The sequence below is a fragment of the Saccostrea cucullata genome, unplaced genomic scaffold, assembly GCF_032062105.1.
Source record: "Saccostrea cucullata isolate Sc308-1 unplaced genomic scaffold, CSIRO_AGI_Scuc_v1 ctg3701, whole genome shotgun sequence".
Lineage (NCBI taxonomy): Eukaryota > Metazoa > Mollusca > Bivalvia > Ostreida > Ostreidae > Saccostrea > Saccostrea cuccullata.
The window spans coordinates 15,285-34,603 of record NW_026918355.1 but is presented as its reverse complement, the minus strand read 5'-3'; the positions used below and the strand labels follow the sequence as shown (position 1 = coordinate 34,603).

Sequence of the window (19,319 nt, the reverse complement as noted above, 5' to 3'; positions counted from 1 at the left end):
ATTATATTTACGATTTAAAAAACGCATTGGATAATATTTTAATTTCCTTACAAAAGTTTTAAATACCCATAGTTGCGTTTCTGTAAAACCAACTACATGTGACTCTCGATCTCTCGAAGTTCAAGGGACCGCAAGAAAAGTTCGAGAGATCGAGGGGTTCAAGAGATAGAAAGAAAATAAAATCCGGGATTTTCAGTTCCGATCATCGATGTTCTACAATTATAAATACCGAAAGTATATGTAAGTAAAGTTATTGCACGTTTTCTATCGTATTTTACTGCTAACATAGTTGATATTAACAACAACGATCGTATTTCTAATAAAAAAAAATGAATTCCCGAAGTTTCAATATTTATTTGTTCTTATTTCATGATTATTCATGAAACCCGAAAAGCAATTGTCGGTTTGACTAATCCGCGGCTTGATCGGGTCCTTCATCCGATTTTCTTAATCGGTATCCAGTCCTTGAGAAAGGAATTTCTTGTGCAATAATTGGCATACTGGGATTATGTAGACTCTAATAAAAGTTCAAAGTCTATGGGAACTTTTTGAAACGAACGCCTATTAATTTATTTTCTAAAAATTATCGTCACGGTTTCAATTAAATCAAAATAAGTTGTGAATTTGTTTGTAATTTACCGATAATAACCAATTAATTATATCAACACACGGACGACCCACAGATGTAGTGTCATCCATGTAAACACCCAATTAACACCTCCATGCCAGCCCCAGGCGTTTACTGTTTTTCCAGGTAAGTCCAGGCTCAATTTTACGCTAGATCGGCGTGTATACACACACAATTAAAAATTCGAGAGATAGAGAGTAAAATCCAATGAATTATGTGAAACGGGACGCAGGTTTTGGATCGAGAGATAGAAGTTCGAGAGACCAGGAGTAAATTTGCTTAATCATATAAAGGAAAAAAACGGGACCGGAGGTTCACTTCGAGAGATCGGAGTTCGAGCCATCAAGAGTCATCTGTATATTAATCAATTGGTTTTACAAAAACGCAACTAGGGGTATTTAAAAAATTTGCTAGGAAATTAAAATCAGTTGAAATACAAGAATATAATATAAAACGATTGGATGACGGATCTAAAACGGGAATTTATAAGTAAAGCCATTTGATATGAAGAAAAAGTTTTTCTTGTTCGTTGATTATTTTTCTTCGCTAGGTCAAGTTTTTTTTTCAATTTCAAGGTAAAGTCAACAAAATATGATAAACTTGGAAATGTTTCAATGACACGGCTAAAAACTATTGAATAAAAATCAACTCAATTTTATTTATGCGCGTAAAAACACCCTTATTTGTATTAACATTTGAAAAATGAAGAAGAAACGTATGACAGACACAGATGTGTATTTTACTATTTATATGAATAGTTTTGCTAAGTCTGGACATCCCAACCCCCTTCCTCTGTAGCGAACAACAGGCAAAAATCTTGATAAGCTTGGTATGAAATTTTAAATAATTTAATTATCAATTTGTTGAATGTTGAACAAACAAGTCTTAGTTGGGGAACGCAACCGCGAACAAAAAGGTTTTTCTTTAATTCTAATAAAACGTGTTTTTCCGCTCTAGAATTCGATGGTAATGTAAAATCTTAATTTAGAATTACCCCCTCCCTCGTGATTTGAAAATGAGTTTGGTCTAGAATTAATTACCAAAACGTTATTTTTTTTTCAGAAAAAAAATGTGTGCAAAAGTTATCATATATTAGAATTTATGTTTTTTTTATATTATATATATTGGTTTTGAAAGCGACAACAAAAATATTCCTTTAAATTTAAATGTTTTGAAATAAATCTGTGCATACCTTTTTATATTCAACCATACTTCTATTTTGTACATTTTAACTTCTTGTATGTATGGAAAGACGCAATGTTGAATAAAAAAAACAGATATTAATTTTTTCCAGCTTGACGAAAATAATGATATTTTCGATTTGATGAATTGAACATATTTTATCGTAATATACATGTACAATGGGATTGGGCACAAGTTCTCAAAACTTATTTCGCCCTCTCCCTACATGGAAAGTTTATAAAATTTAAGCCACATGTGTGTTACACAGTTTTCGAAAAATATTAATAAATTTACAACATGATTAATAATAAACTGCATGCAATGACGTGTGTAATGTACAATCTCTATACACAATTATGTACAAAATATCATTTAAATCTGCCAGATTGCTGAATATATGATTGTACAATGGAAAAAGATATTGATTTTCAGCAACACTTAAAGAAGAATCGGCCCACAGTAACGTATGGGTGTCAACAATGTGAACCTTATCGAATCTCAGAAACTTGTCGAAAAATTCCTTCCTAGCCTCAGTATAGTTAGGACAAGAGAAAAAATAATGGTGAGTGTCTTCTACTTTTCCAACAAGAACAAGAACATGATGGACTTGATATAATGTTACACCTTCGAATTGATCATTCAAAATAAAATGTTTATGATGTTATATTGATGGAAAAAAAAAAACGTTTTACGAAAATTATGGGGTTAAAAATAGACAAAAGTAAACGTATCCGGGGAAAAAAATCAGGACTCTTATCTTCCTGACACCTCCCATTTTAGCAAATTTAAAAGAGAGAGTTTCATGCAACCCACTTTTACTTTTTTGTGAATTCAAAAAGGGGGTTTCAACCCCTGCACAACCTTCTACCGAAGAAGAGAGGATGAATACCATTTTTTTTCTTTTTCCGCATATTTTAAAGCTTCTGTAGGTAATAAATAAGGGAAAAATTCTCCAGAGGGATGTTAAATAATATGATTGATATATTTATAAGGACCTTGTCAGCAAATACAATTTATTTTTAAATGAAATGCTGACTGTCGTTTTCTTATAAGTCAATTGTTATTCCATTATTTATACACTGAGCTGACGACAATTTTTTGCTATTTCCCTATTATGACCAGAGCACGGGTATGATCGGTCGGCAGGGGATGCTCACTCCTCCATGGCACCCGATCCCAAATCCGATGTTTTGGAGGTCCGTGTTTGCCCTGGTCTTATTTTGTAGTGTTTAATGGACTTGTAATATTTAATACTATTTGCTAAAATTATTTACATATGTCTCATTAAGGATCTATAAAAAAAATTATACTGACAATAAGGCTCAAATGTAATCAAACTATACAACTGATGCAGAATTAGGAGAATCATTCAGAAGGTTATCAGATGGTTAATAAATTTTCTAAATGAGTATGGAGTATGATTTTTGGAAAAAGCTAGAAAGAAGGTTAAAACCTTTGAAAATACTGAATTCAAAAATTAATTAAGTATGAGGTGATTTATTAATGTAAAGGACATTGCACTTATTATAGATTACCCCTAATTTAGACACAAGATTTATTTAACGTAAAATTTAATACAATTTAGAACTAGATTGATAGATTGTAGTTTGTTAAAGGTCCTTCTAGAGTTTATATCTAACGGCGTTACTTTCATACAAATGTCGACAATTACTTACTGATATACATTAAAAAATCACTGACTTCAAGGCAAATTACTACACTGTATGTGGCATTGACATAACACTTCTTGCTTAGGGAAGATTACAATGTTTCTGGCTTTTATACATATTTCCCCCTACCCCATCTTAGATTTTGTCAAATCAATGCTTACAACTCGCAATGCATTTGCTCTCTCCCCTCCCCACCCTTCTTAAAAACTACATTTTTTGTTATGATAACATTTTTCTATACCACATTTATTTCAAAGGAGTTAATTATAAATATTTTGAAAATGTTGTTTAATTTTTGTATCACCGTTACCAAATGCATTTGATATTTGGTCGAACATACTTCTAAAAATGCGATATACAAGCATCGTTCTTTTTAAAAGTTATTTTCCTCAGCTTCCTTATTATTATTATTATTATTATTATTAAGACCTTATTCGTCTATTTCTTTTATTATGATATTTGTGTTAATTTCATTGGAAACATGATGCCATACAAATATTGGCATTGATTTGTTACGTATTTTCTATCATTGTTACTAGCTTGAACTTCCTTCTCACGACCTATAAAAGCAATTCTCAGAATCCGTCAATCATTGCCCTTCCTAGCACAGCTAAGGTAAATTAATCCTTGTCTGGTTGTCTCCGGAAAAACAATGTTCACCGACTTCATCATTACTTTTTTTTTTGTTTGTAAAGATGATTTTAGCTAAATGAAGGAAGCACATGTGCGTTTTATTTACTCCTATAAATTAGGCTTTATTGGTTTTTCAATCACTTTTGTATGATTTAAAAAACAATATATGCATTATTTTTTTTCTCTAGATACGGAGCCTTGCCAGTGTCTCTGCTTTGATCAAATATAAAATCTGTAGTGTGAGAAAAAAAATGCTTTTTTTACTAAGGTGTTTGCTCATAGAGTCTAAAGCGAGACTTGAATTTCTGCAAAACATTAAGAATATGTCACCAGGTTAATATGTTTGAGTATATCAATCAATTAATCTGCAATATCCAAGAGGTAAACGTGATGGCACGATCCATGAGAAGCAATGCTTTTTAGTCAGGTATTACACATGGTTTTGAAAAACAATAATCGACATGTCTTTTACCACCTGTCACACGAAAATTGATGATAGATGAGTCTAAAAACAGCGTCATTTGAATGAAGGTGAGAACAAAACAATCCCTCATCTCGGACCTCATCGGAGTCTTGTTTGATACAGTTTGCAAGCTTTACTTGCTTTACTTGGAAAAGGTACGTTTAAAAATTACCATTTCCTTGTTATTTTTTTTACTAAAATCATCCCTTTTTGTTCTTATTTCATTATTCTATTGTATTTATTTCATTCAGCAATATCTATTAAAATTATGTTTTACTTTTCAGTTTTGAATATCCATTCTATTCTTACAGTTTAAAGAAAATTAAAATGAACACCTTGCTTTTTTTACTGTTTTTGGAAGCCATGGGAACTGCGAGTATACTTGAACCTGCTGATCAATGTTTTATAGAAAAAAACTTCATTCCATTCGCTTCAAACTATTGCCTCGCAAGTTGTTCAACAACAGAGCGGTAATTGCAATGGAAATGGAACTATAACGACGGGAGTAAACCAAAGAAAAGGGCACAGCAATAAGTTCGTAACAAAAGAAGATATCAAGGAAATTGAACAAAAACTGGTCTTAATGCACAGTTTATTCCAAAACTGTTTAAGAGGTAATGCAAATATTTCTTTGTGATATTTTGAATCCCCTGAAATGTTGCAGTGTATCAAGGAAAAATCAAGATAAAAGACACAGATACATTCACCTGATTTTCTTTAATTTAAATCAATAATATACTAGACATTTCTAGTTGCTAATGCAATAAGGTAATTTTTGATTTCTAATTGCATGCCATCGTAGGAGGATTCAAATTTCATATAGAAAACATTTTATCTGGTCTTCAAAAATAAAAGAACAAGAGTAATCTAGACTTGAAGATTTTCAGAAAATAACTGGTAAAGGCATAAAACAAGTCATGCATTAGTGACACAAATATGCCATTAAATTATATTGTAGAAGTACAAATGTTTTAAATACGAGGGTTGTCCCGTAAAATCGTGGACAAAGCGTTTTTCTCGAAAAGTAATGGGCGCATTAAGCTGAAAATTTCAGTAAATGTTTATTTATCATATTTTAGTGCATGAATTTTTTTTGGATAAAATATAGGCAAAATTAAAGATTTAATTGCTTGAATGTGCACGGGGTACTGTCTTACGGCGCACGGACAAAAAACCAAGGTTTTATTAAAGAATACTAAAGCTTGACTTCAAAATAAAAGTTTTAAATATATACGATTTGGATAAAATTATCCTAATTCAATTCCACAAAAATATTTAAGGCATTTGGTTAATTCTTGGCAGTTTCTCGAGCATTCGAAATGGAAAAGTGGTAAACACAACACACGAAAATCGGCGACGTTTTATGACTTTACCGCGCACCGGAGAGCAGATGCATTTTAATTCGATGTTGTAATGACACCTTTATAGACTTGAAATGACCATAGAAGAAAAAACATTATAAAAATATCACCATATCTTAAGTATACAAATGATATACGAGTTTTCTTAGCGAAGTCTTTTTTGATCGAGTCCCTGGGGAGTAGAAAACATACGGACAAAATCCTAATGTATTGGCAAAAGACGCTGTCACAGTAGACCGCCGATATGAGATTTTCTTTTAGTTAAATGATGGTGAGAATATTGTCCGTAACTTACTGATAAATCAAATTGGTTCTTCGACTGTTTATGGTGACTAAAGAATGTGTATCAATGAAATTCCTAAATTTAAGTCGGACTCATCCAACTTCATTTTCAGCAAAGATAAAACGTAATGCTGTTTTAGGCACTTTGACTTATAATCCATGCGCCGTAAGGTGATACAATACACTGTATAAAATAACATAATTTGTTTATTTATGCATATATTTATCTGAAATTTGTTGCGTATATTACTAAAATATGTACTAAATAATAGTGAAAATTTCATAACGCAGTGATGTTTATTTTTTACACTAGACAACTTGTCCACGATTTTACGGGACAACCCTCGTAGATTGTTTTTTTAAGAAACCGACTTTCCAATTTGTATATATTTTTTTTATTAAAACACAGTTACTTATGAAATATTCAAACAACTTAATTTTCAATCTGATTTTTTTCCATAAAAATCACTGACGTTATTTTTTTTTTTTAGACACGTGTAACAAGTTTTATCCAGAAGACTGTCAGGACCTCTTACTGAAAGGATACAGGGAAAGCAAGGTGTACACAATTTTCCCAAAGACAGGACTTGCATACTAGGTTTATTGTGATCAGGAGACAGACGGGGGTTGATGGATGGTAATAAACATTCTATTGTATGTTTTAAATGCAAAGGACATTTAGTCTCATTTTCCTACTATTATCATTACTTCAATTAATATGATGCATGAAAGTTAAGGATAAAATTCTATTTTATATCGGAAAAGCCTATCTTTCAATTTTCTCGACTTTATTTAGCTGAATAACAAAGATAAGTCAACCCAATCTATATTTTCATGTTTTTAAGTAGAGTAAAGAAATGGTTACAAGATAAAAATAAAGAAGTGACAATTATGATTAAAATTTTGATTATTGATAAATAAGTGAGTTTAATAGAAAAATGATTTTTCTAAATCTATTTTTGTTTCTACTCTAGGTTATACAAAGGAGACAGGATGGATCAGAGGATTTCTTCAGGACATGGAATGAGTACAAAAACGGGTTCGGAAGTCTGGGAAATGAATTCTGGCTAGGTATAATATTAATGGACAATTTCATTAGAAAGACCATATATCGATGCAAAAGAATTCAAAAATGATTCTTTATATTCCTTTGACACTACAATTTAACTCTCTCTCTCTCTCCACATCTATATGTTAAGTCACTTTCTGAGAATAAAAAGGAAATCCTATTCCATCTTCTACAGGTAACGATAAAATCCATACAATTACATCATCGGGAAACTACAAGTTAGGAATCGATCTGAAGGATTTCTCCGGAAATTCCAGATATGCAACCTACAATATTTTCAGTATCGGAGATGAGCGATCTGGGTATATTTTAAACCTTGTAGATTATAATGGAAACGCTGGTAAGTTGATGATGAATACTTATAACTGATTAATAGAATAATTAATTTAATTTTATTAAATCCACTGACTAGTTACTCCTCTAATTTTTACCTTAAAGACAGATGATACAAACAAATGTTTTCTTTGGAGGGGACTTAAGGTCATCTTACAGATTAAAACAAGTGAAAAATTCTTTGAATCTTTTCTCTTTAGTCATGGAAAAAATCCAGATTTGGAAAATATCAGTTGATTAGCTTGCAGAGAAGAATATTCAATTGTCTTCTTTTCTATACTATGTTTACAACTAGTCTTTGAAATGCCCTTCTGTCTTCCTGTGGCCTATTCTTACATGTAAAAAAAACTCTATCTACCTTCACGAATAAGTGTACAAAATAATTTTACTGCTTTACATTTTCTAATTGCTTATTACGAAGAATGATTACATCTTTATTCCGTGTTTTAGGACAATAGGTTTTTGTTCTAGAATCTAAAACACTTAATTGATTCCTAAAAAATCGTAAATGTGCATTTAATCAATGAAACATGCTATAACCTAGAAATCATACATGTTCATATATGTATACACCATGTAATAAGTATAAGCTTGTTGATAGGAAAATAGTTAAAATACCAATTTACACTATATCGATTAAAGTAAAAAAAATATATAAATAATAACAGAAGAAAACATAATTTTTCAGGCAGGTTAGATGAACGTCAACCATCATTTGATTTTTTAAGACAGTCTACTAAATCGAATATCATTAATTTTCTTCAGGAGATTCATTGATGACTAGACATAAAGGATCAAAATTTGCCACAAAGGATCGTGATAATGCACACGGTTGTGCAAAGCAATATAAAGGTGGTTGGTGGTATCAAAATTGCCATCGAGCTAACTTGAATGGTCTGTACTTAAGAGGAGAGCATAAATCGTATGCTGACGGCGTGGAATGGTATTACTGGACAGGATATCACTATTCCCTGAAGTTTACTGAGATGAAAATCCGGAAAACAAATGCCAAGAGTGTAGACTCAGAAATAGAGACGGGCAATATAAGAAATTGTCGGAAATTCAGTAAAGAAAATTTAACAATGATGATGAGCTTTATGCCTATTTTGTGAAAAAAATAGACACACAAGACAATAAATTTTTCCTTTACATGTCCTTTATTTTGTGTTGTCAATGATTTATTATCATACATTACGTATTTACTGTAAACATGGTTATTTTCGCCCCGTTTTCATACTTTCATACTTGCAAATAATTTTGTCCCGTTTTAAATTCGCCTAGCTTATGTTTTTTTTTTTGTTAAATAAAAGAAATTATACTATTTTTTTTAAGTCGTCCCGATTTAATTCTACAAAGTGTGGATAGGGCGAAAGGGGCGAATAATTCCATGTATACAGTTTTTACACCTGATATTGAGATATTATTCATCATCTGAAATTTGTGTCATCAAAAAATTATTCATCATCTGAAATTTGTGTCAATATCTTCACATTTTTGTAGACCAAATAAAGTTGGAATTTTACATTTTTCTTATCTTTTTCTGTCATAATTACAATTATTTTCAATAGTTGCAATAGACAATTTAAACTTATTTTTACGTCACAAAACTCACAATGCTGAGAAAAATATGTCATATACCGTATAAGTGAAAATTTTAACGAGACGGACATTAAGCGATTTTTCCTTTAAATTTGGTAATTTATTTTTAGCAAGAAGCATTATTAGCGATTTTTTTTTTTAAAATGTCACTATAGACGCTTTTACAAATAAAACGCAATTAATTTTTAGCGATTTCATCAAATGCTCACTATAGAAGCTATTACAAATAAAACGCAAGTTTTTAGCGATATTCATTTTTATCGATCGCAGCACCCTCGCTAATAATGCCAAACTAAAGTCTCGCTAAAATTTCAACTTAAACGGTATTTCAATTACCTCTGGTAATGAGCAAAATATCTGAAAACAACGTTCATTTGATAAATAAAGCTATCCCCGATCTTTAAATCTTTGGGTTAAAACGAATTGTTTTTCTTGTTAGTTTAAAAAAAACACTAGAGAAACAAGGGAAACGAAAAAAAAATAATAAAAACGCAATCTTTGATTGTTCTAATTTCATGGTTAAATATACCAAACGTGTCTTTCAATTCTCAATTTGTAAAATGATAGGTCATGCTGAGAGATGGGACAATAATTAAAGAACCCTTATTGCTCAATGGTCTTATGTGCTGAGCAAAGGTCTAAATGTGAAGGCCTTTACCTGTACATGGTTGACCTTTTTGCAGACGTATGTATAAAAAGTATCTTCAATGTTTGGCCAAAGCGACTTCCCTTGCATCTGCTGTTTGCAACTGTCAAGCAAAACGTTAAAATTAGAAAAGAAAATATTAACGGCTACAAAGATCGAAAGAGTTAAACAATATACGGAATGTAGGAATCACAGGCTATGGTATCTTTTTTCTCAAGCTCACCGGGATATACAACATCGACATAAGAAAACAACAGCAATTATGATTATTATTAAATTTATGTATTAAATGCGTTGTTTATGTATTTTATATATTGTTTTTACATGTGCGTGGTGATTTAAGAAATAAATATAGCAGGATGGGATGTTACGCCGATGTTATGTGAAATTCCAGCCAATGATTAGCGGGCTAGGATCACGTAGACAGCTGAGCGGATCACTTGTTATTTTATTCCCGCGCTGTCCACAGTATTTTTGGAATCACGTATATTTTGAAGACCCTCCATCGCCCCTGTAATCCTAACTCTCGCATTTTATAAATTGTATAAGATAGGATTCTTGTAATTATCGTCTCCAGCGTGGCGCAGTGGTAAGAGCGTCTGCTCTAGAGTCGCGAAGTAAAGAGTCAATCCTTACGTCGTGGGTTCGAATCCCACTGCGGGATGTGGAGACCGGTCCTTCGGATGAGACCGTATAAACAGAGGCCCCGTGTCGCAGTAGCAGCTGGCACGAAATAGATCCCTCACTGCTCAAAGGCCCTGAGTGCTGAGCATGAACAAAATTTGTAGCCCTCCACCGGCAAGTGGTGGCGTCTCCATATGAGTAAAAAATTCTCGAGAGGGACGTTAAATAACATAGAATCAATCAATCAATCTTGTAATTATCGATATGTTTGTTTTGATGTGTCACCCTTTTTCTTTTGATGTGCCATTTTTTTTGGTTATATTTTTTTCTTGAAATGTTTGATCTTATTGTTTTATAGGAAGTTTTCATATTTTACGTAATTTCAATCGGAGCTTGTGAGTCTGATCCCCATTCTTTTGTATTAAGTATTTTCTTAAATATCGTCATTTTAATAAATGATATTATTCATCTTTGTGAATGAGTTTGAGTTTATCTTTAACAAATTAAGCAAAAACTAGCTGCGGTGAGCCTGCCGAGCATTTGAAGACATAAAACTGATTGTTGGTAATTTACAGAAAAACGTCAGCGATATATTCAAATGTCGAGTTTAAGGTCACTGCAATTGTTTTTTTTTTCTGTTCAAGTAAAAGATTTTGCAGAAAATCAAAAATTAATTTTTGAAAAGTACTACTGTAACAGTAAATTACGCTTACAACTAATATACTAACAATAATTGCCATTTTTTAGCGAATTGATTTTATTTCCTCGAGTCCTTGAAATATAATGTAATCTTCTTAATGACAATATAAAATTATCCTGACAAAGGAACTGACAAAGAAGCAAAAATATTCCGTTCTTGGTCCTTTTTTATAAGCGTGTTTTATTGTAAAAAAATATACGTATATATTACATAAAAGAAACAAAAACTTTAAAAAAATGTCAGCTGATTAATCAATGCATCGTCCTTAAGGCAGCCTTAGATGCTTTATTACATTGGGATTTTATTGAATTAACTTCATTTTATATTACAACTTAATACATGAATGTCTTTATTTTGTAGTGAAATTGCGATTTCTTAGACGATGTTTTTATATTGATTACTTTTTGATTTTCTCGGTTCTACAACATAATTAACATAACATTGTTTTTTCCTTTGAGCAAATTTTCAGGAAAACGTCAATCATTATACTCAAAGTTTTGTGCATGAAAAACTATAATGATAGAAAAATGTGAAGAGTTAAAATTTGCAATTAATGCATGATGAGATTATTAGCAAGCATAAAAGGAACTTGAGGTTCAAGGTTTGACTCCAGGTTGAGACCTTTTACAAAGGTAAAAATAATGTCACCAGGTTGATTGATGGGTGAATATCAGCCGATACATCTTGTATTAAACAGCTCAGAGGTTGAAGTTTTGGCATGAATCACCAGGGGCCTTGAGTCGGAATAAAGGATAAGACATGATTTTAGAAATAAATATGATATTGCACCATCTGTGCAAGAATTTTGCAAATCAAATTCAAATCTTACAAAGTCACGATGATTTGAGCGAGAGAAAATAAAAGAAGCGCGCCTTCCATATTTTATTTTAAGATATCTTGGAACTATTGACAGTTTACAACTTTCCATAAGAAGGTAGGTGAAAATGAAGATTTTGATTGTTGATTTTATTCCCCCGGTTTTACTGTCATATTTTCACCTGATTCCTTAAATTTAAATTTTGATGAGACAAATTATTACATGTACTTATGGTCTAGCAGAGATAATATTTTACTGAATTTTGATCAGACAAATGATCGCATTTACTTATGGTCTAACAGAGATCATATTTTACTGAATTTTGATCAGACAAATGATTACATGTACTTATGGCCTTGTAAAGATCATATTTTACTGAATTTTTATCAGACAAATGATTACATGTAGTTATGGTCTAGCAGAGGCAATATTTTACTGTGAATTATCTCTGTTCAACAGTCATATTTATATAAAAGAGCTAAAATATTTTATATATAATTCTGAACATTATTGGTTGAGATTTAATCTACTGTTTTTAATTCTACTTTTTCTCTAATTAACAGACGACTTAAACTAAAATGAACACCATACTATTTGTACTATTTTTGGTACCAGCTACGAGTGCGATTTTACCCGACCCAATAGATCAATGCGTAACAGAGACGACCTCATTCCATACGCTTCTTAATTTTGCCTCAAATATTGTAAAAGTGAAGGATGCTATCTGCAATAGCAATGAAACACTGAAATCAGGGGGACAGATTTCTGATTATAACACAGGATTGGCAACAAAAGAGGATATCAGAAAAATAAACACGCAACTGGCAACAATACTTGGATTACTACAAAGTTGTGGGAAAGGTAAAAATAAAGTTGCTAGTCTTTTTCTATTAATTTTAAAAAATCAGTTTTGATATCAAATTAAATGTTGCCTTGTATATGAATTTGCAAATCTGTACATAACCAGCCTCAGATACATTATTATTTAAGTTAAAATTTTGCATAAATGTTCATAATTATACTTGACCTAATATTCGACTTTAGACATTTTATGTTCTTTAAAATATAAACTTAGGGTTGATAAAAAAAATGAAATTTATGTTTCAAAATGCCAAAGATATCGTATAGAAAACCTTAAAAAAAAGTTTTCATTTTTCAAACAAAGATATAACACTGACATATCGTATGTGATCTTTTGAAAGTATAAACTTACAGTTGATATAAAATGAAATTATTTAAAAAAAAAATAACGAACACATTAGAAGGATTTTCTTAAAAAAGCTCGTTGATGTCATGTTTCGAGCAATAAAAACATGTTTATGATTTTTATCTAAATATGTTTTTGAATTCTTTTTGTTAGCAAACATTTTCCCAGCTTGTATAATCACAAATATTGTTCATAAATGATAATATTTCATATGTGGATTTGCTAAAAAAAAAAAAATAAAACACGGTCACCAAATGTTTATTTCAAAGTTGCATGATTTTCAAATATAAAAAAGAGAAGACTTTTCTGACTTCTACTGTAATCTATTATTTTTCAGTGGTTCTCTTAAACATTCACTTACTTGTAATCATTGTTTTTCCTGTTTGACAGACGCCTGCCATACGTTATACCCACAAGACTGTGAAGACCTGTTAATGAGAGGTTACAGAGAGAGTAAGGTGTATACCATTTACCCAAATAAAGGAACTGGATTCCAGGTCTACTGTGATCAAGAGACAGCTGGGGGCGGATGGACGGTACTGACCACGTGACATCAAATTGAAATTGACAACATTTACAATTTTCCACTTCTAAGTTGTTGCATGATAATAATTTTATGTGATGTTCTAGGAAAAAATTACAGAATGTGTAATGGGGCTGAAAATTAAAACTTTTATTTAAAATGATTGATTTAACCATCCTTATAAGTAGTTTGTGTATTGAATAACTTTTACTCTAGGTAATACAAAGGAGACAGGACGGATCGGAGGATTTCTTCAGAACCTGGAATGAGTACAAGAACGGGTTCGGAAACTTATCAAATGAATTTTGGCTTGGTATGTATGCACTCGTGTACTAGGTGTCACTCATTTTACTACGAGAAAAAATTGGGGATAGAGTAAAGACGTAATATTTCAAACAAGTTCTAACTTTTCATTTGGTTTAAATACCATACGTTTCTTTTTTTCTGTCATTAGTAAAATAAATGTCGGCAAACACGAAAAGGTCAATAAAAATAAAGTATAATTATGCATTATTTACGTATCATCTAGGAAAATGGTATAAAACATGTAATTAGTAATTAAGAAGAGAATAAGAGGGATTGATGGAATGTGCAAAGTGGAGTTTATTTTGTTACCTTTCTTAGAATTTTAATCCTAATTTAACATTGTTTTCTTTTAATGAGTAAAATTCAAGTAGGCATTGCATAGTTTTCCTATATTTCCTCTCTAATTTCATTCATCTTAAAGAATGAGACCAAGGTTTTATTATCTTGATTTTCATTATACATTGATAAGCCTTACTAAAGGTTTTTATTATAATTTTGTTCTGAATTTCTTGTAGAAATCCACATATTTATTTCTAAAAATGCCAAAAAGAAAAATCTTTAATAACAACGACATAAAATATTATTTGACAGGAAATGACAAAATCCACACACTTACAAATTCAGGACAATACACTTTACGAATCGACTTGAAGGATTTTTCAGGAAATTCTCGATATGCAACATACAACACCTTTAATGTTGGAAATGAAGATTCTGGATATCTTTTAAAGGTTTCGGGTTACAGTGGAAACGCTGGTAAGTTATTTGTGTCATCTTTTTAAACTTATCTTTTTCTTATTACATTTTGATATTTCTAAAATGGAGATTTCTTTATCTTCAGGCGACGCATTTGGATCTCGACATAATGGCGCCAAATTTGTCACAAGGGATCGTGATGATGATAAGACTTGTGCACATAGATTTAGAGGAGGGTGGTGGTACAGAGCTTGTCATTACGCTAATCTCAACGGTCTCTACCTACGAGGAAATCATTCATCGTACGCTAATGGTGTTAACTGGCGTAACTGGCTAGGTTATCACTATTCCCTGATGTTTGCTGACATGAAAATCAGAAAGTAAAGGAAATTAAATCAAAACATACTAAAGGCATACAATCTTACCAGAAATAGTTTAAATATATAAATAAAATATGTAATAATTCATTTGTTTCTATGCCTGTTTTTTCTCGAAAATATGTTTATTCAATCATTTTTAAGATTTGAACGTTGTATCGTCCAAAAGCATAAAATGATTCCATGAATTACTTACAGAATATCTTAAAAGTTTCACCTTTCCAACTGGTCCCAGTTCTGCATTTTCCTCATTGCCTTAAGCTGTGTGTCATTATTGTTCCCAGTGTCAAACCTACCGATATTACTATGTAGATTTTGGCATGCTTGACCGAATCTACGACTAACCATCACATATGATATATACACGATTAATCTGATGTCAGTTCTTGAAACATCCGCTTATTTAATCTAAGAAAACAATTGAAATGATTTTTTTACTTTAACTGTAAATGATGTTAACATCGAAATTACAACTCAAACCTTCGTCTATATTGAAATGTATTTCTTCACACCTGATAAACATAGACTTGTACCCACCAGTCACGTGTTGTCTTGAATCCATGAATCACGTTTCAATCCGATAATATCATTTATGTATTCTTATGCTCATAGGCAAGCTCACCGCGGCTTGTTTTTGCTAATTTTGTATAAGTCAAATAGAACACTTTCATAGAGATGAATAATGTCATTTATTAAAATGACGGTATAAATGTGAGCAATTTAACAAACAAGAAGGGGATCAGATTCACAAGCTTTGATTAGCAGTTACGTAAAATATGATAATGTCTGATAACCCAAAACTGACTAGAAAAAGTATCTGTAAGACAAGACAATCAAAACATCATATGAAAAAGTTAGCAAAAAGATGGCACATCAAAACAAAATAGGATAATATCATATGTTGTGACTGTTTTTTTTTTCTTTTATTTTTTTGCTAAATGATAATCTATAAAAGTGAAATGTCTTAATTCAGTGATGAACTTCAGTTCACAATCAAATGTTTTTTTTTCTCAAATAGTACTGAAATGAAATTTCAAATAAATAATGTTCCTAGTTTTTTTTCTTAGAACCGGAGTATGTTTAATTTTTTAATCAACTGGGTTAGCTCCTAACAAATACGTTGATGTTACAAACATTTTTATAAAGCAAACAGTTTGCCAGTTTTACAGTCATTATGATGTCTTTTCTTGCTAGTGCAATCTGGCCAAGGTTATATTTTGTTTGACATGTGTTAACTTAAGGTTTTGTAAGGAGATAGTTTGTCTACTAGATTTGACTGAGAAGTACTAGATATACCTGGTCAGTAAATAGGCTTATATTGGTATTGCAAGCCGACAAGAGATGTTTTTCCCCCGGGGTTCCTAATCCCGCATTTTCTGGTGTATACATTGGCTCCTTTCTGGCCTTTTATCGATCTGTTCTAATTACTAAATTGATACGATTGATCCCTATATTTCCTTTGTACTTGTATCTTTTATATTTTAAAAGATACGCGAACATTTCCGAGAGATATGTTAATCGTTATTTAACATTCAAATATCCATGTGAAGAACACATTGTATTTTCAAAAGGGTATATAGCATGTACACATTCAAGACAAATTCACTATGATCCTCTTACCGATTTTTAACTGACTTTTATTCAAAATATAGGGAAAATGCCATATTTGCATGCATTTGACACCATTTTGCATTTTGGGATATTCGAAATAAAAAAGCTAATTGTAGTCAGAGTGTACATGCAGCATCCTAAAAAAAAATAGGAGTACACTATTTTGAAACTAGATTAAGGAAAAAAGGAGGTTGTGTGTGCAAATCTACAGGTGTCAAAGGGGCGTTGGGGGGGGGGGGGGGGGGGAGGTGTCTTGATACTTCAAGGTGGGCTATGTGAGATCTGGTAGGAAATTTCAATAGAAAAGCTCAAAAGCTTTTTGTGATATTGCCCGGAAATGAATGTTGACACATAAAAAGAATGTACAAATTTACGACCTTGGCATTTGCGTTTTGATCTGAATAGAAATAGTGGTCTTATTTTAATCTACATCTATGGGGAGATGTTCTGTTTAATGTCATTGCAAAGTTCAAATACTCTCGAGATATCGGCGCGCATCCGTCATATGACGTTATTTAGGTGCGTCGATTGCCTTAATCGCATTTTGTATATACTGTATACAGGGTTATTTTCGCCCCGTGTTATTTTCGCCCTTTTGCATACGCGAACTATTTTGCCCCATTTTAAATTCGCTTAGTCATAGTTTTGTTTAAAGAAATAATACTGTGTAAATTGAATTTACACAGTTTTGATTTCGCCTTATTAGGAAGAGGGCGAAAGGGGCGAAAATAAGACAGGGCCGAAAATTCGATATTTTGAAAAGTATAAAAATCATTTTTATTTGAAAATTTCAGGACTCCTTTGTTCATGTATAATGTTGATGAATGAAGATGACTAGTATAACTTTATCGAAGTTGTAACATTAGTTTTGGATGCAACCTTGTAATAAAGTTTTTTTTTGCATTAATTCATTGATTGATTGTTTGTTGTCCCTCTCGGAATTTTTTCACTCATAAGGAAACTTGCTGGTTAGGGGATACAATTTCTGACCTATACTTGACACTTTCATCTATCGCTTCCATGCCTTTCGGATAAGATGAACCGTAGTATCTAGTTTAATTCAGCAGTTTTTCGACACTGGACTTTGCGCATCACAGTTAAGGTTACAGGTAGGGGGCGATGGCTAATTTGTACAGGAAAATAAATTATGGCATCATAGAAAACCAACAATTCTTTTAAATACAACAGAATTAGGTGCTTTTGCTATTTTTACCGGTAGAAAACCATCAAAGTACATAAAACCTTACTACAGCCTGCTGTTTTGTCGTTAGTCAAATCAAACATAACAAGTTATAGAAAAGACACTTTCTGTACAATTCATCGTATGTAATTGATTCTGCAGTATTTTCGTATGAAAATATATCGGAGGATTGGTGAGGGTCTTACATGCAATAAATCGAACTGCAAATTAAGGCATAAACTCAATTTATCATATGAAGCTTTTACATCTCAACTCTAGATGAACTAAGGTATCTGAAAAGTGTTGCAATACTAATGAAATCTTAAAAAATATATTTATTACCTCAATATTTCATGCCGTTGACCAGAACAAAAAACAGCATTTGATCATACAAAAATGATTTTAACAATAAAGTTGCACAATCTAAATAGGATCTCATCATTTTTCAGGAACTACAATGCGTGTTGAAAATAGTTATAAACTTTAACTTAGAATTTTAACTTGGTCATCCCTTGTACTAGTGATATTCATAGGTGATCTGAAACTGCAAGTAATTTTGCATAAATCACATGACTGCAGCATCATGTGATAAATATAAATATAAATTCCAATCCTCCTCAATATGTAGTTATTTAACATAATTTGAATTATCCTATTTTAATGACGTAGTAAAAATCACCATCCTGATGATGAATACATTTTGAATAACAAAAATTGTCAATGTTTCTATTGTGCACATTCACTGTACTGCGCGGTTTATAGTATACGGTCTTATCCTGACTGATCTCAAAGTCCCGCAGTAGGATTTCACCCCGTGAGGAAAGGATCAGCTCTTTACCCCAGTCTCTCTAACCAATATGCCACGCAAATGTATTTTGCCTAAATTGCCGAAGAACGAAACCTCAATATTTTTTTTTAAATATTAAAGAAATATAATAAACACATGAAAGAAAATAATGACATAGAAATACAATCTAGATTAACATAATTAAGAATACATATTCGTAAGAGTTAAATTGACATTAATCAAGTTTTAATGGAGAGTACATGTAGAATACTAGTATTTAATAGTTATGTTAAGAAATATTTAGCGAATTGATTTACAATACCTACTAGTGATTCAACTAATTATTACAAAAGAACAACTCCATTATTCCTGCAGTGAATGCTTTAACACGATTATAAAAAAAAGGCAAACAAGAAGCACAATAACAGCAAATTAAAGATATTTCAATTCTGTTGCCTTGCATCACTACAAGATAATATTAGAAACATGTTATACCCCCAAAATTTTACAAAGTAGCACCTCTGTTTGTTATCATAGCTGAGGAATTTAATATCAGACAGAGGTACATGTAAGACATCCGAAGAAGAAACCAGACATATATGTCTTTTGGTAATGAACTAAAACA

General features: G+C 31.6%; 2 protein-coding genes across 2 annotated transcripts; both read left to right on the top strand.

Annotated features, from left to right (window-relative positions):
* The first annotated feature begins 5,088 nt into the window (after window positions 1-5,088).
* On the top strand, window positions 5,089-8,877 carry LOC134263784 (ficolin-1-A-like). Its single transcript, XM_062746165.1, has 5 exons — window positions 5,089-5,190; window positions 6,711-6,856; window positions 7,194-7,290; window positions 7,464-7,628; window positions 8,387-8,877. The coding sequence occupies exons 2-5, from the start codon at window positions 6,854-6,856 to the stop codon at window positions 8,731-8,733; spliced, it is 612 nt and encodes a 203-aa protein (XP_062602149.1). The 5' UTR covers window positions 5,089-5,190; window positions 6,711-6,853; the 3' UTR covers window positions 8,734-8,877.
* A 3,700-nt stretch (window positions 8,878-12,577) lies between these two features.
* Window positions 12,578-15,206, top strand: LOC134263752 (techylectin-5A-like). The gene is made up of 5 exons (XM_062746139.1): window positions 12,578-12,868; window positions 13,605-13,750; window positions 13,954-14,050; window positions 14,635-14,799; window positions 14,885-15,206. The coding sequence occupies exons 1-5, from the start codon at window positions 12,586-12,588 to the stop codon at window positions 15,121-15,123; spliced, it is 930 nt and encodes a 309-aa protein (XP_062602123.1). The 5' UTR covers window positions 12,578-12,585; the 3' UTR covers window positions 15,124-15,206.
* The last annotated feature ends 4,113 nt before the right edge of the window (window positions 15,207-19,319 follow it).

Bases quoted from the DNA above. Each gene is read 5' to 3' on its own strand.
- LOC134263784 (XM_062746165.1), top strand. The intron at 7,291-7,463 runs GTATAATATTAA...CATCTTCTACAG, and splicing joins GGGAAATGAATTCTGGCTAG to GTAACGATAAAATCCATACA. The intron at 7,629-8,386 runs GTAAGTTGATGA...AATTTTCTTCAG, and splicing joins AGATTATAATGGAAACGCTG to GAGATTCATTGATGACTAGA.
- LOC134263752 (XM_062746139.1), top strand. From the start codon at position 12,586: ATGAACACCATACTATTTGTACTATTTTTGGTACCAGCTACGAGTGCG. The intron at 12,869-13,604 runs GTAAAAATAAAG...CCTGTTTGACAG, and splicing joins ACTACAAAGTTGTGGGAAAG to ACGCCTGCCATACGTTATAC. The intron at 14,051-14,634 runs GTATGTATGCAC...ATTATTTGACAG, and splicing joins ATCAAATGAATTTTGGCTTG to GAAATGACAAAATCCACACA.